Below are 16,403 nucleotides of genomic sequence, written 5' to 3'. Positions count from 1 at the left end.
GCTTTTATAAGGCCAGTGGTCTTGCTCAAGTTCATCCCAGCCACAGGGACGATAAGGTGCCCCCTGGAAGCAAATCTAATCCCGGTAAGCTGCAGGTGGCAGGGCAGATTGGCTGCCCCTGTCTGGAACGGTTCTCTCCCTGCTTTCACACGTTCACTCCCTCTCACTCTCTCTCCCTCTCCCTCTCTTCTCTCTTTCTCTCTCCCTCCCTCAGCTCTGCACTGTGGAGGTAATCCTCATCTGAAAAAAGACCTGAACAGAGGAGAAGTTTTGGGGGTGGCAACCTACAGTTAGGACCTGTCACATCGTTCACAGCTCTCTGCTACAGTAGCAACAGGGCATCTGAAGAGAAGGAGTAAGAAAGTGAGACACACCACGGGGTGACAGAGGACTCCACTGCATGAGTACAACCGCAACTTTGGAGGATTTGTTTTGTTTTGTTTTGTTTTGTTTTTTGAGTTGATCAGGAAGCCGAGTCGCCTCTCCCAGCGCAGTCAGAAACCACTCTCCTTCACTGCTCTCTCAGACACTGGATCTGCCTGATACACTGTGAAACCTGCACAATGACTGAAGACACTGGAAGTGACTACTACGAGTACTCAGACTGGTATGAAAATGCACTGCCTACCAAGCCCCCTGTCGAGTAAGTAACGTCGACTTACATTCCATTTTACGAAACTTTTTAGTTCTGTTATTTTCATTTTACGCAAAAAATTGAAATAAATTCTTTGAAAGAAAATCTTATCATAACTTGCTTAGAAAATGTTTGACTGAAGATAAAGATAAAAGAAAATAAAAAAGAGTATTCAATTGCAGAAAGCTGATAATCTGAGTCCTGAGCTCAGACATATGAACAATATCAGTTTCCAGAATTTTTTTTGCTCAATCTCATCAGGCCTGATCTTTGTCATGGCACTCACCACTCAATATCAGCTCAAAGGGCAATGCAATAGAAACAAGACTACAGGTGCCGCTCAAAGCATAAGTAAGACCTAGAGAATGCAGATATACACAAGTATTAGCTCCTCTGAAGCAATGTTTAGATTTAATATCTTGACCAACACAGATTTCATGTAAATGTAACAGTGGTGATCCCTTCCGCAGATAGCCCTACAACAGAAAGTTAGTTTTGACCAAACTCCAAGCTGTTCTGCTAAAATGTGTATTCAGTACATTAAAAAAATTTCACAATTCTTTTGGTTTGTCTACTTAGCCTGAAATCCCCATTAACCTTTACTTTGAGTCAAAGTAATCCTGTCTTTACTTGATGATATGGTCTCCGAAACATTCCAGCATTTCTTTTAAGAAACGTGAGCTTGATCGTGTGTTGTTTTCTTCAGTCACATTGAGCAACAATCGGTTTAAAATGCCCTAATCTGAGCCTTGAGTTTTCAGTGGTGAATGTGCTCCTCTCACAAACGGCCCTCTGACTCAAGAAGGGAGAGAGGGGAGTGGTGGAGGTGGTGCTCCCCTCTCTGTGACTCTAGTATGCTATGAGTAATCACTCTGGATCTCACCAGCTTATGATAAGTCCTCTGTATTTGTGAAATTTCCAGAATCGTTCCACCGTGTGACCCAACTGCTGATGACAGACTATACCACATATGCATCGCTGCAATATCAGTGAGTTGTGTCTGAGATTTTTCACTCTCCAGCCCACGTGTTCTCTGACAGAATTACTGTGCAGTAATATCATGCATTTTTTTCTCTCACTCTCTTTCTCTACCCCTCTTTCACACACTCTCTCTCTCTGTCTTTCTCTATCTCTCTCTCTCCCTCTCTCTCTCTCACTTTGACTGACTGATATAGGTCATCATCCACATACCTAAACCAGTCATGTCTGGTCACTTGCTCCTCTTGTGTATCTGAAGGACTTAATTTATTATCTGGGACTGGTTTAAATGTTCCTAGTGTCAAGTGATATAAGTTTCACTGCCCATAATACTCAATTTTTTTAGAATTGCATGTTAGATTGTCTCTGAGACATTGTTCATAAACACTATATATAGTCAGCAAAACAAACAACTTTGATGTGCACGACATTTGAGGGAAAGGTGCTACTTTATCACTCATCTTGACAATGTGTTGAAACTATCAGAATTCCCACCAAATTCCCATACATATGTCCCTCTCTGCCTGCCTCTACTCTCCTTTGATGTCCATTTAAAAAGAGCTGTATGGTAAGTGACTGACAGACCCATGTAATGACTTGGGATCCTCTTGCCTTGTCTTAACACCAAAGTTGTCACAGGTCATGGCAAGGTCACCGACCCATCTGTTGCTGGTCAGTGAACACAACTAATGGGGGATACATCCGCATCAGAACCAGTGGAGACCATTTGGAGAAATGGCCTCTGTCCTCGTTTGATGTGGGCTTCTATCCCTTTTGTCTTAAATAGACAAGTGATGGGTTAATGAGGTCAGAGATGGATTAGGACAGAGGGGTAACAGCTGCATTGGACCCATGTAGACCCTCAGCTAGTGGGGAACATTCCCAGAACATTGTATGGGTTCTTACAAGCTTGGTGGTAAATGTTGTGCAAGTGCTACAGTGTTCTGGGAGCCTCAGTGGAAGAGGAGAGAAATTTATCTCCAAAATATTCAGGGTCATTGGAATATTCTCATAATCTAAACGAGTTAGCTAAGGCATTTGAGAGCAGCAGTGAGAAAGCAGGCAGATGGAAGCTGACTAAGATGTGTCCTCTTTCCCAAGCTTGTCATCATGCTGGTTCTGGCTGTCCTTGCCAGACGACAGAAAATGGGTGACAGTCAGAAGGGAGCTCTTGGTTTACTCAGGTGAGCCTGAATTTTTTCATCCATCTAGATATGAAACCATAACTCCAACCAGAAAAGACAGAACAGTGGAATGGAAGATTCTGGAAGTTTGAACTATGTGGGACCCACTGTCAGTAGCCACACTCACTCTTGAAGTTTTAGATACCGCTAAATAATGAACACTAGTTCCAACCGCAGTCATTCTATTTTCTGTCATCCCATTTCTTAATTGTACATTGTTCATTTAAAAAAAAACAACAACACACATATTAAATGTAATTTTGTTTACTTCATAGGTACATGTTATATTTCAGGGAGAATGTAATGTAGTTGTATAAGCAATGCATTCTTGTGCTTTAACGGTCCACAAACATACTCAATTCAACTGGTGAAGATCATAAAGATGTCTGTCAGCTGAATTAGTTGTGTTTGTGGAAAGGAAGGAATCAGGAGTGTCAGATTAGGCCTGAGATATGTGTACAGGTCTATGCATGGGTAATTGCTAATTTTGAGACACTTGACAAGTTTGCAGGCTGTCTGGACCAGCTGGTTACATTCAGTTTACAGTTCCAATTTGTTTTCTCCTTAGCCCTGTAAATTTCCTGGATCATACTCAGCACAAAGGCCTAGCAGTAGCTGTGTTTGGGGTACTTTTCTGCAAACTCTTTGGATTGGTCATGTCCCCTAACCCACTTCCCTTCACTAAGGATACACACCACAGAGGTAAGGAGGCCATTCATTTCCACACAGGTCTAAACTTCTGATAGGAGACAACAGATGTCCCATAAAATCTGTGATGAATGAATGCCTCAAGGAGAGACTTTAATGTGAATGACTGTTATTTTTGTGGTCTGTATTGGGGGAACATTCGAGTGTGCATCTGGAGACTGTACAATAGTTTTCTAGTACCCTTCACATCTCCTGGCATGTTATTCAGGCGTCAGGGACCACCGGAGAGTCTGGGAAGCAGACTTTTTGGAGAGATATTAAAGGAGGGTCTTCGTGAGTCACCCTGGTATTGGAGCTATCAAATGAACAGTCTTTCTTTTCAATACATGGCACACATCCAGAAACAGATTCCATTTAAACACTAGCGGAGAGAAAAAGTTTTCCTTCCTTCAATGTGATGGGGTTTTTTTTGTTTTGTTTTTTTAATTCTTTGTTCTTTATTCCGATAGTCAGCTATTCTTAGTTTTGTTGTATAATGGGATTATTGAGTCTGCCTTTTTTTTTTTTTACATATGGGGCCTAAACAATGGTTCAGTCTCTGTATTTGCATTGCATAATAATCTGCTGTAATAGGTGCTTATCTGAGCATGTGGATACAGAGTCCAGAGTTTACTGAGAGGACCAGTAGCATAATGTGCACATGGCATAGGTCTGTTCACTCTTTGTCACGTGTAATGTCTTGCTGAAGGATCACAAACAACATTACTCTTGGGAACAGTGTCACTGAGAAATGCTGCCATTGACAGATAAGTTGCTGATAGTAATGATGGTGTTTTGATAACAGTTTTGCATTAACCCAACTGTAAGGCTGGATCAAACAAGAGATGTTTATCTCAGCAAATCCCCTGTAACAGTGAAGGAAGAGCTAGGCACTTGTTAGTACAATGTACCGTACAAATTCACCTGTCGACGTTCTGCAAATACAGTCAATGGACCACTGTCATTACTTGTGGGAGAAAAAATAATTAAAAATGCATTCAGTTTCCTGACAACCTTTCTTGTTATTTGTTACCTCAGAGACTTGGCTGATCCTATCCCTGTTCTACTACCCCGCTCTATACTACCCCCTGCTGGCCTGTGGCACCCTTCATAACCAGGTGGGCTATGTCCTGGGAAGCCTGTTGTCATGGACACATTTTGGGATACTCGTATGGCAGAAGGTTGACTGCCCCAAGACCCCTCAGGTAAACGTTTATCATACAGTATGTACAAGGCCCTGTGTTTTCTCAGATTCAGTCCTGGTGACCCACTACAAACCACATCTTCAAAATGGCCAAAATAACATTTCCAAATAGTGCTACCACTCTTGATTTAAACAGTTAAGAACATATTGTTTGGCAAAAAAGCCTTATTGTGTGTTTTATTGATGGGGTAGAGCAAAGAATTTCTGTCCATTTGGTTGCCTGTGCAGGATATGAAAAACTGCATTACGGGATATAGAGGACAGTGACACCCTTGTCTTAGAGTCCCTTTTAAAAGCTTTTTACAATTTGTTTTTACACAAGGGATATTTGAAGAATGTCACATCAGTTGCCTTGTGAATCACTCCCTCTCTTATTCCCAAGCCATTCTGTAATGGTCTTCAGTTGGCAACACTTCATGTTAAACATTTTAACGGAACCAGCAACTGGGCTAAAGCAGGGTTCAGATAGTCTTTTTTTCTGCAGTATATCAACATCTGTATTAGTCTGTCATTAGTACCACCCAGCTGGAGTTCATGATCCTCTTTCCCATCTCATTACCCCCAAGTCTTACACTGGTCATAGTCTTGAGATGGATGTTCAAGCCTCAACAGGATTTGTTCTGCTGTTGGTTGATCCCAGTGGAATTGCTTTGTTACAGCTAATCTGTTTAGATTCTGTCAACACGAAAGAAAAGACACAGGTTTAACTGTCTGAAACTCTTTTCTTCTTACTTTAAAAATCTGGCTCAGTTCTGACTGTCTTACCAGTCTGGCAGATGCAAACAAATCCATAGGGATCTCTGGACAGTTAAGCTTGTTATGGTCATAAAGCTCTCGGATTGTACAGGAGCCAAAAAAAGAAATTTTTGTTAAGGTTTATCTGATTGGCCAATATAACGCATGATTTGTTGAGAAAGGATATGCCTGCATAGTAGCATTTATTTTTTATTAAATCAAAAGCCAGAGCACTGATTTATTTGAAGTATTCTGAAAACCTGGGAGGTATTTTATCTGATTTCTTTGGCACCTGAGTTTTTGATTTATTTTTTTGTCTCTCCTAATTTTTCATGATGCCACTTATACAGTGTAAACAGGCTAGTACCCATGTCTGTTCCTTCCAAAAATTACGTGGTTATTTAAATCAAAGTCAGCATTGTCTAGTAGGAATATCCCTCATCTCTTGTCCTTTTGATCACTGTAGGTTTTGACAGCATGTTTACTTAACTTGTCCAGGTGACTTGGAAACCTTGTTTTATGTTGCCATATTGAAGGATCTAATGAGTCTTTGTTTTGTTTTTCTTTGCAGATCTATAAGTACTACTCTCTGTTTACCAGTCTGCCTCAAATCGCTTGCTTGGCCTTCCTCAGTTTCCAGTATCCATTGCTTCTCTTCAAGGGTTTGAAGAGCACAGAGAAATCCAATACCACTGAGGTGAGCCTATGACGTCAATGCCGGAGATGTTGAATGTGCTTAAGTCCCAGCCATTTTAGAGGTGTTTACATCAATGAATGATGAATGACTGTTTAAACTGACTGTTTCTCTGTCTTTTCTCAATTTAGCCCAACGTTCTAACACCCGTTCCCAGGTAGACGAATATGGTGTGGCATGCTAGAGCAGGGCTGAACTAAAAATGTTGAGGGCTTGAAGGCCCATAGCAATGAGTTGAAAAAAAAAATGGTATTAAATATACCCAATGCTGAATGGCTCAAAACCCAATACACAGCTAAGTGCCAGGTGCAATGGATACAAGTTCATGGGTGACAGAATAGTGTTTAGTCTGGTTCTTCACTAGCAAAAATGAAAGGACAAAACTGAAACACCAAACTGGCATTCCAGAACCTTTAATCTTGTAAGCAGGTTGATGTGAATGGTTTATGCCACACTACAGATTAGATTCTAGAAATTCTGTGTTATTTCCCCACAGAGATCTCTGACAATGCTTTGCTTCACTTGTCTTGCTCTCAGTCTGTGATGTAACAGTTTGGAACAGAAGTGACACTCTGTGATTAACTTAACGACTCTATTTTTTCCTACAGGTGCACACTTCCTCAAAGTGCTAGTACTCAAGATCAGATTCAAAACAGACAGTTTTGTCACAATGCCTATATATTTCTCATACATGATGTATATTTGTTGCAGGACCTGAAAAGCAGCTATTACAAAGACTATGTGAAGAAAATCCTGAAGAAGACAAAGCCGTCCAAAGCCAGGTCAGACATCAACACGTGGCTTATTTGCATTGTTGATGTAAAGATGAATTGAGCTTCAAATGATAGCAATGTGTGTGGGGGTGCCTGTAAATGGATTTTCCCTCACCTTATGAAAGCCCGATACACTAAATTTAAATGTCATGAAGATGAAATCCAGGAACTTATGTAGGTAAATGTACCTTTACTCATAGAGGAAAGGAAAAGAAAGGAAAACCTTTTTTCCATGATGAGAACTCAACAGTGAGCAGTTGGCATGAAGCCACTTGTTTTGACCAAGAGTGAAGAGATACTTCCTAAAACTCTCTCCATTGGATCGCAGCCAACTGAAATCAAGTACTAATAATCACAGAAGACAGGAAAGGCAATTACTCCTACGTACAAAGATCTTTCAGGATAGCATTTAGGAGCTATCATATGACTGAACAATTCAACAAAGTCTGTGTCAGTCTGCGGGCCAGATGAATGAGCTAACACCTAACTCAGATACACATCTCAATTATGCAAATGCACAGTGAATGAGAGAAAGGTCATTTGGAATTGTCATAATCCTAATCCACTGACACGTGAGTAGGCACTTCCTCCTCTGTGGAAACTTCTATGGGTCTTTGCCTAACAATGATTACATAGGGAAAGATGCTATAATGTAAGGAAAAGACACTGTGGCTACATTAGTAAGTTTGGTTGTACAGTATAAAAGGAAAACAGTCCCTCATATGCATGACGAGGGAAGGAAAAGGAAAGTTGTCAGCAATTTAATGCAAAACCAAGTGGGAAAAGTTGGTTGAACTGATTTTTTTTTAAATTTGTGGATTCCTTTTTTCTCCCTGCAGTTCAACTTCTTCCAAGCCCAATTTGTCTGAGAGAATTTCTGATGCTGTGAAGTCTTATATTTACACACCAGAGGAAGGTAACTATGGCCACCTAGACAGTTGGAGTGTGTGGATGTTTCTGGTTTTGGTTTCTCACAAAACTTATTTATCTGTATCTTTATATGTTTATGGCTGGTGATTGTGGACTGCCTCTTGTTTCAGTTTTCAGGTTTCCATTGAAATTGGCCATTTCTCTGGTCGTGGCATTTATCGCTCTTTACCAGGTGCGTACGTTCATACAACGCCGTGATGTGTGCTCAAAAAGAACTTGTTTGAAACAATCATTCCATATTACACATGTCTGATGAACACCAACAAAAAATCTAAAGAAAAGAAACAGAAAACATCATAAGACGTTTTCAAAGCATCAATATTGAAGATAGGTTAAGGTTTATAGTACAGACACCTTTAGTCATAGGGTGTTATTTTATGGCCAGTGATTACATCATGGCCCCATTCTTTACTACACAGAGAGGAGTACTCAAAAGAATGTGTTTGAAGCAGTCTCTCTATGTTAAATGTGGCTGACAAATATCAAAAATAAAACCAACTACTAGACTGATGATATCATTATCAACAGGCGATTTGTAGGGGAATAAGGGGGGATGCCATCCCCCTTGTTAGCAAAATGACCAAAATGCATCCCCCTTGTTAACCTGCCATCCCCCTATATACTTTATGGAGTACTGTCAGTGACCACTGTTAACAAATATCAAATCGCCTACTGATCACGATCATGTGTTATCTAGAGATAACGTTTCAAATGTATTACAGAAGTGTTTCCTAGCTTATGACATACAAGCCTCATTGTGTCTCCATGACCAGTCACTACATCAGGGTTTCTATATGTACCACCATAGCAATTTCAAGATGATCTCAGATTTTCCTTTTCTTTTGTAGATGGCACTTTTGCTGGTCACTGGGGTTGTGCCAACTCTGCAGATTGCCCGTCGAGGAGTGGATGAGGACATAGCCTTTCTTTTAGCTGGCTTCAACATTATTCTGTCTGATGATCGACAAGAGGTGGTCAGGATTGTGGTATACTACATGTGGTGTGTGGAGGGTAAGTCCTGAAAGTGCTGGACCTTCGCACTACACACATTTTCTGCATGTCATGAATCTGAAGTCCATATGGAAGAGAATGGATTGTTTTTGTCTCTGACACACACAACTATCATGAATCAGTAATGGGATATTGGCAAAATGACAAAGCAGAAAAACCATCATTGATTTATGTGGCCAGAGCAGCCTTCAGTGCATACATGCATCTGAGCACCTGCTGAATGCAGTCTGATTTCATTAAGTAACGGCCTAATTGCATGGGTCAGCCTGCATATTGGAAGACATGGTGCTCACAGTTCGCTATATTCATCCAATATTTAGTGCATAGCCCCCCTGTCACTCCTCCCTAAACCCATATGTGTGGAGCTGTACCCCATAAAACCGGCTTGGCAGGAGGTGAGTCATGAAGGAGTCAGCAGGGAGCCGACCAGTGAACCGTAGCAGGGGGAGAGGCTCGTTCCATCTACCAATACTGAGTGCTGGGAGTTTAAGGTGTTGGTGATCCTTGCTGCACAGGTTGTTAACTCATGTGTCATGTGATTCTGTTTTCGCAGTGTGCTACGTCTCAGCAATGACCCTGTCCTGCTTGGTCAACCTTGCCATGTTAATGAGGTCTATGGTCTTGCATAGGTGAGGATGAAAATAGAGTCTAAAAATGCAGACTGAGGCAGGATAATCTGCTCACGCAGCAGCAGTTTCCAAAAATATGCTGTATGGCTCATGTGGTATATGGTTTACTCTTTAAACCTTTGATGACCTGTAACTTTAAGAGATGCTCACATGTATTGACCTCTTTCGTGCAGATCCGCAAAAAAACAGACTTTAAAAAATGTCAAGGTTATTTTAACTGACTGCCAGTGAGGAATTTTAGAAGCACCTAAACAATACACTATGTAGTACTGTACACTACCACAAACCTGGAGTATTAGGTAAAATTACTCTCAGACTTGTTTCTGTGTATTGATGTATGAAGTTAAATGATATAATAGCCACTTAGGAAGCTTAAGCAGGAGTTTTAGCCACAGAAATCCATTACGTATATACAGTAAAGTTAAATGTAGAAAAACAAAAATGCCTTGTCTTATTCAGGGTGATGCATTTGTAAATGTTCAGCTTCTGGCTGTCTTTGAAAAGCGTGCATTCATGCATGTACACACACACACACAGAGAGCCCTTATTTAGATTTGATAATCAGAATGTGACTCATCACCGTGGTTATTACAGTCATAATAGAGATAGCTGTTTCTGTCCGTAGAAGAAGCCATTATCTTGAATTGAAATTGGGTAATTACTCCAAATAATACCAGATTTAAAAATAATGAGATTTTTTAAATGGAGGTTGTAGGTTGAATAGATCATTTAATTCAATGCCTAGCAATTTTATTCTGATTAGCTTTTAATGGAGGACGTCTCCATCATATTTATTTTTCTTACGCACTTTTCTTCCTTCCTTCTTTCTTTATTTCTTGCATTTGACAGGTCCAATCTGAAGGGGCTGTATAGAGGTGACATCTACAATGTGTATAACTGTCAGAGGAGCATAAGGCCATCTCGTCCAGCCCTGGTCTGCTGGATGGGCTTCACCAGCTACCAGGCTGCATTCATCTGTCTGAGTAAGCCTGCTTTTAACTCTCCACAAAAGAAACTGCCTCAAAATGCTCTCTCTCCTTCTCTTTTTAAAGTGACAACTAAATATGCCTCTTTTTTTACTCTTTCTCCTTCACTAAAGAGAGTGTGACAGTTTGTATTTTAATATTCCAGCTCTGGAAGCATTTCTGTGTGATAAAATAATGTAATGCCTTAAATGTAATGCGCTGAGAACATTTTTTTTCTTTATTCATGTGAGAGAGGGAGATATGCATTTTTAGATTACAAAGTGATCGTCCAAACATTCAAAGAGCATATTTACTTTTGATGTTATTATTTTTTTAATTATTTATTTTACTATGGACAAATTTTCAGTTACTCATAATCATTGCTGATACAACACGTTCCCTCATCAGACAAGTCTCAGATCACCCTCATGTCCTTCTCTTTTTTTTTTTTTGCTGGCTCCACTTCTGTGATGTTTATTGACATTGCTGATCAGAGCTGATAAGCACTGCTGAGCCAGAGACAATCTATAATGCATTAAAGACATAGTCAGTGTTTATGTGTGAGAACATGTACCAGGACTGAGGGTTCAGTTTGTGTCTGCGTGTATGATTGGTTTATTGTGTGTATGACTGTTTTACTGCGCACGTCTGTGTGTTCAGGCATGATCATTCAGACTCTGGTGTTCTTCATCTGCATTCTGTTTGCCGTGTTCCTCGTTCTCATCCCCATCTTCCACGGCAAGAACCTCATCCTCTTCAAAATCATTGGCAGCATGTGGTGAGTGTCGTCACTGTCACAAAGGATGATGACGATGTTGATGTTGTTGATGATGATAATGATGATGGAAAAAAAAAGAATTCAGTGGACTTGAGTTGACATAAGCCATTGCCGCCTTTTGCATGTTGGTCAAGTCATGACCGTATGACATTTTAATCTTATGTCCATTTTATACACACACACACACACACACACACACACACATTTTAAGGGACTTTTGCTTAGTCAACAGCAGTATCCACTTTTCATTGAATAGCAGGCACTTGAATAAGGTTCTTGGGCCCTCGTGTTCAAAAACTCACTTACTGTGATCCATAAGAAACCACTCTTCCAGATCCCCTCCCTGCTGTAAGTGTCATGATACTCTCTGTTTTCCACTCCAGGCCCTTTTGGCTGATGCTGATTTTGGCTGTGCTCGTTCAGCACTTGACTGCCAGATTCTTGTTCATTAAAAAGGATGCTGGGACACGAGACTTGAATAACAGGTATATGCGACTATTGGCTGCCGCAGAGCACTGTCACTGAGGTATTATTTGATTCAATGGGCCCGATTTGCTAATTTCATTCACCAGTGTTAAAATACCACATAAGTGCGAAGCCAGTAATATGAGTGATTACTGGTGCTCTTTGAATACCCTGACCACTTACTAACCATGATACTGATTTAGCACTACAGTTGAGGCTAAAATAAACTGTAGGCTTTTATAAATCGAATCTAAAGTGGTTTGTCGTATATTCTGCAGTATGTGATATTCATAAAAGAGGTTTAAGCTCCTCCGTTTGCCTGTCTTTTACAGAGGCAGCCTCTTCCTGCTCACATACCTACTCTTCCCAGTCAATGTTCTGCTGGGTGTGCTGCTGGGAATTTGGAGGATGGTAATCACAGCCCTCTTCAACATCGTCCACTTTGGTCGGATGGACATCAGCCTCATGAACCGCAATGTGGAGCCGTTCGACCCAGGTGAAACAAATCTTCTTTTCAGCTTTGACACTACTGATAATAATGTTGATATATTTACATAGGGAGAGAACTTAATAGCTACAGATATATAAATTACCAGAAAAAGAGTGGATAAGGGAATAGTCATAGGAATAGTTAGCCAATGGCTCAGGCTTGAACCTATAGCTAAGGTCTGACCAATGGTCTCTCTTAAGCCTTGCTCTGCTGTCCAGTGGTAGGTAAGCACAGCAGTGTCCTCATAGATAAAACAAAAAAAATGAATATACGCTTTGGTATCAAATGGGAGCTCACTCTGCCAGTAGACACAAAAAAATAAAGCCATGAATTATTGCTCAGCCATCTTTGAATCTATAACGAGACTTATTTCCTCAGTGCAAGAAAGGGCAGGTGACAAACAAACACTACTGTGAGGTTTCCTGCTTTTCTTTAAATTATCAGTTTTATGACCTAAAATATGGGCATTGATGATAATCTCTAACTGAAATGTTCACTATACAATCTAACTTAAAGAAATGATAAAATAAACACATATAAGGCATACATATATTTTCTTTTGTGATAAGTTGGTCTCAAAGAAACATTCTTTTTAGACTTCTTCCAAAGATAAGCTACATCGGAGCACCCTCCCTATCAATGTGAATGATTGCTCTGCAGTCTATGAGATGTAACCGCAGCAGTATCACCATTAGGGGTGATAGCGTTTTGATAGCAGCACTGTAGTAATCTTAGCTGTGATTGCTTTTGACTCAGTGAGACTGACATCATTCCCTCCCTGTGAATCTCTGCAGGTTACCGCTGCTATGCTCATTACCTGAAGATTGAGGTTAGCCAGTCGCATCCAGTCATGAAGGCCTTCTGTGGACTGCTACTGCAGAGTATCACCCAAGACAGCAGCTCTGGACAGAGGATCCGCGACATTGAGGAAGGTTTGTGTCCCCTTTCCCTACATAACTAAGTCATAAAGCAGGGCTTTTCTAATCTCAAGCCTCATTTTGGCCAAGAAGTCCTGCTATTTTGTGTTTTTCTGCAGTAGTGCACCTGGTAAACAAGCATTTGCCGTGATAGTTAATGAGTGATATGAGCTGGTGGAGAAATAAATGAAAAAGCAGAAGGATTATTGCATCTATCAGACAGAATAGCCCTGTTATAAAGCAATACGCTCTGTATCATCATTTGTTCCTGGTTGAACCTTTGGCGGCATGACACTGATCTGGGGAAGATAAATGTTAGTTTTAGATGCAAGGTTGTTGCAGTTTTTATAGTGTTTGATTTCTCCCGGGGGTACCGAGGGAGTGTTTGCAGGCAGTTGGCCAACCTTGGTGAAAATGTAATTGATTCATCACACCAAGTCACATGCAGCGTTCATATCCGTCCTGATTAAATTTGTCAGTATAAATTGGGTCCCAATGTGCAGCAGTTCTTCATGGCCTCACTGTTGCCCTCACTCAACTCTATCATACACTAATCAACTGCGTTCATGTAGTGAAAGCATCTCCTCAGTTCACCGTCCACATGATTCCAGCCAAACCTGAGCAATCTGTTAGGAAAAAAAAAACATGACTCCCTGTTTCCCATCTGTATGAAAAGAGACAAAAAAGAAGAGGGGTTTTTTTTTCTTGTAATAATCCAGTTTTGGAGGGTGATGACAGCTGTCTGCACATGAGGGAGTTAGTGGCAGATGGTGAATAATCAGCATTGAATATTTAGACCTGATGTTTGAAAATTAAAGCATATTAATCTTTCTTTGCATCAAAGGACATCTACAAATTTGGTAAGGTTTGATTTTTCTTCTGTATAAATTTAAGAGAATTTAGAATATGGAATTTTCTGCCTGTGTTAAGATGCAATAATAATTCCCCATGAACAAGACTGTTGTACTGGGCAGATTAGTGATAGAACCGGAGGATTACACAGATGGACTGCTCTAATTGACTGTTTCATATTTATGTTGCCCAGAGGGCTTAAGCATTCATAGTGTTAATGGCATGCTCAATATGGTCCAACTGTGCTCAAAAGATTAGATTGTGTCTTACTGTTATTACAGTGTAGTCTATGATAATCTGGTAGGTCTCCAATGACCTTCAGTCAACCACTGCATTGCAGTGGATGGGACTCTTGTGGATTTAACAAAAGATGCAATCCTCCAAATGGCTAATATCACAGCAGTAACGTAATGTCAATGCACAGTGTTTTCTGTATAGACACACTTAAAATGAGAAGTCCATAAAGTGCTCCTGACATCATGGAGTTAATCTTGATTTTCTTTTTCTTTTTCTAAGTAAAATTCATTCCTTATTGTCTGCCCATAAACCAGATTGCTGTACTTGGACTGCTGGGTTGATGTTACATGTTTTAGTGTTCTGACTAAGCAGCATGCCAAAACATTTTGCAGGAATCCAGTTGGTTCAGCAGGAGAAGAAACAAAACAAAGTGTCCAACGCCAAACGTGCACGGGGACACTGGCAGCTCCTCTACACCTTGGTGAACAACCCATCTCTTGTGGGCTCCAGGAAGCACTTCCAGCGCCAGAGTTCCGAAAGCTTCCTGAATGGGACCCTCAACCGGTCCACTAAAGAGGGGAGCAAAAAAGAAGCTAGTGTGAAGGAGTCCAGCATTAAGGAGGCCAGTAAAGAGGCAGAGAGCGGTGCCTCCAATTGAGAACTGACAGTAAGACCATGGAGAAAGAGGCCCCTCCCTCCCATTAGGCCTCCACTGCATTATGTTGGAACTTGGTGGCCAGATCATGAAGATAGTATTACATGTCTGTGTGTAGAACTGAACTGTCAGATAAGTGCACTTCCAGCTAAGTGCCTCAGGAAGTTAACTCAGCCTGTTTCTTTGTTTGTTTGTTTGTTTGTTTATTTGTTTGTTTGTCTGGTGGGGGGTGGATTGACCATGCCTTGCTTTTGTGTTTCTAAGTGGTTTTGTCTCGTTTCTTGTCCGAAAATACTAGTTCATCAGGAAATTAGTGTGGCACTGAACTCCTGTCTAACCAATTGTGCAAGGTTAGAATGTTTGACTATTTATGAATGTACAGGATGTGATGTTTTGAAGATTTAGAAAATGTTAATTTCCAGGCTTGCACTGGTTTGGGACCAGTGGTGAAGAAAGTTTTAAAATAAGAAATGTACTGACAAAGTAGGCCATTTTGTATTCATTATGGGCTGACCCTGTCTGATATGAGAGTTTATATGTCATATCTACTGTAATTTTATCATATGGTGGTAGCATGTTTTTGTTTTTCATTCCTAACCTAAAGAAAATGGAACCTACTTACAATGTAGCCTACACCACTGGGGCCGCTTCACTGTCCTCTTCGTTGGACTCGTAGTTTTCATACCCTGTTATCCTTCTGAACAGGCATAATACATAACTTCAGAAATGCCTCATGCTGCTTTTGAGTAAAAATGAATGAATTTATTTGTGATTGAAATGAAAGATATATTAAAGACTAAGACCTGAAACACGTCGGTCTAGGAACATTTGTATTTTATTTTTATTTTTTTACAAGTACGAACTTCTCCGAGAGCGCTACCGCAACATCGTTACACTGATGTTTTAGCCTGCGTATCATCCATAAAGCCTTGCTGACATCTTCTCTCCCTTTTTTGGCCATAGTGGCTTGTCGTAGGTGGAGAAACAACATTTTCGGTGTTCTAACAGAGTGTTTTTTTAATTAAATTTTTATACTTGTAACAAATGCAGTTAGATCTGTTTTAACTGCGAAGGTAGCCTATCAGAATGTACAGTAAGCCTGTTATACGGTTTGTTTTTCGTTGCTTCAGCTTTAAACGAACTATTATATTTTAATTATAATTATGCTCATCAAACAGAAAAATAAAATTACTTTTTTAATACAAAAGTACTCAAGAGCTGGTTTTGAACCAGCCTCGAAACTCCGATGCTTAGTTTTGTCCAAACGCTCGGCTGTTGAAAAGGTGGCTTAACCGCTTTGTGGTCAAGGAATATTAAAATTCAGCTGGAAAACACTCATTTGACAATGACTCCTGAAATTTAACGGCCTTGCAAGCAGCCTTTGGCCAGAAAACAGACTTCGAAATCTTCAGAAAAAAACGACCGCTAACACGTAGGTTAGTTTATTCACACACACGCAATAAAAAAATCATAGATAAATTACATTAGAGACTAGTGTGTGTTTAAAAAGGCCAATTACACATTATGTTCGACAGACCTATACAGTTAAGACAGACGTTGTTTTACATTGTGCGACGGATAACTT

The 16,403-nt window shown here is 40.3% G+C and overlaps 1 protein-coding gene across 1 annotated transcript; it reads left to right on the top strand.

Moving 5' to 3' along the window:
* Positions 1 to 563: 563 nt before the first annotated feature.
* stra6 (signaling receptor and transporter of retinol STRA6) lies at positions 564 to 14,854 on the top strand. Its single transcript, XM_030766397.1, has 17 exons — positions 564 to 643; positions 1,557 to 1,623; positions 2,714 to 2,796; positions 3,365 to 3,498; positions 4,522 to 4,688; positions 5,994 to 6,119; positions 6,828 to 6,898; positions 7,729 to 7,805; positions 7,930 to 7,991; positions 8,668 to 8,830; positions 9,384 to 9,459; positions 10,309 to 10,442; positions 11,085 to 11,202; positions 11,586 to 11,687; positions 12,000 to 12,163; positions 12,952 to 13,089; positions 14,556 to 14,854. The coding sequence occupies exons 1-17, from the start codon at positions 564 to 566 to the stop codon at positions 14,819 to 14,821; spliced, it is 2,028 nt and encodes a 675-aa protein (XP_030622257.1). The 3' UTR covers positions 14,822 to 14,854.
* Positions 14,855 to 16,403: the final 1,549 nt, after the last annotated feature.

The sequence above is a fragment of the Chanos chanos genome, chromosome 2 (assembly GCF_902362185.1).
Source record: "Chanos chanos chromosome 2, fChaCha1.1, whole genome shotgun sequence".
In the NCBI taxonomy this organism is placed as follows: domain Eukaryota; kingdom Metazoa; phylum Chordata; class Actinopteri; order Gonorynchiformes; family Chanidae; genus Chanos; species Chanos chanos.
This window is presented reverse-complemented; position numbering and strand designations above follow the sequence as displayed.

Coding starts and splice junctions, on each gene's coding strand:
- stra6 (XM_030766397.1), top strand. CDS start 564: ATGACTGAAGACACTGGAAGTGACTACTACGAGTACTCAGACTGGTAT. Junction 11,203..11,585: donor AAAATCATTGGCAGCATGTG/GTGAGTGTCGTC, acceptor TTTCCACTCCAG/GCCCTTTTGGCTGATGCTGA. Junction 12,164..12,951: donor TGTGGAGCCGTTCGACCCAG/GTGAAACAAATC, acceptor GAATCTCTGCAG/GTTACCGCTGCTATGCTCAT.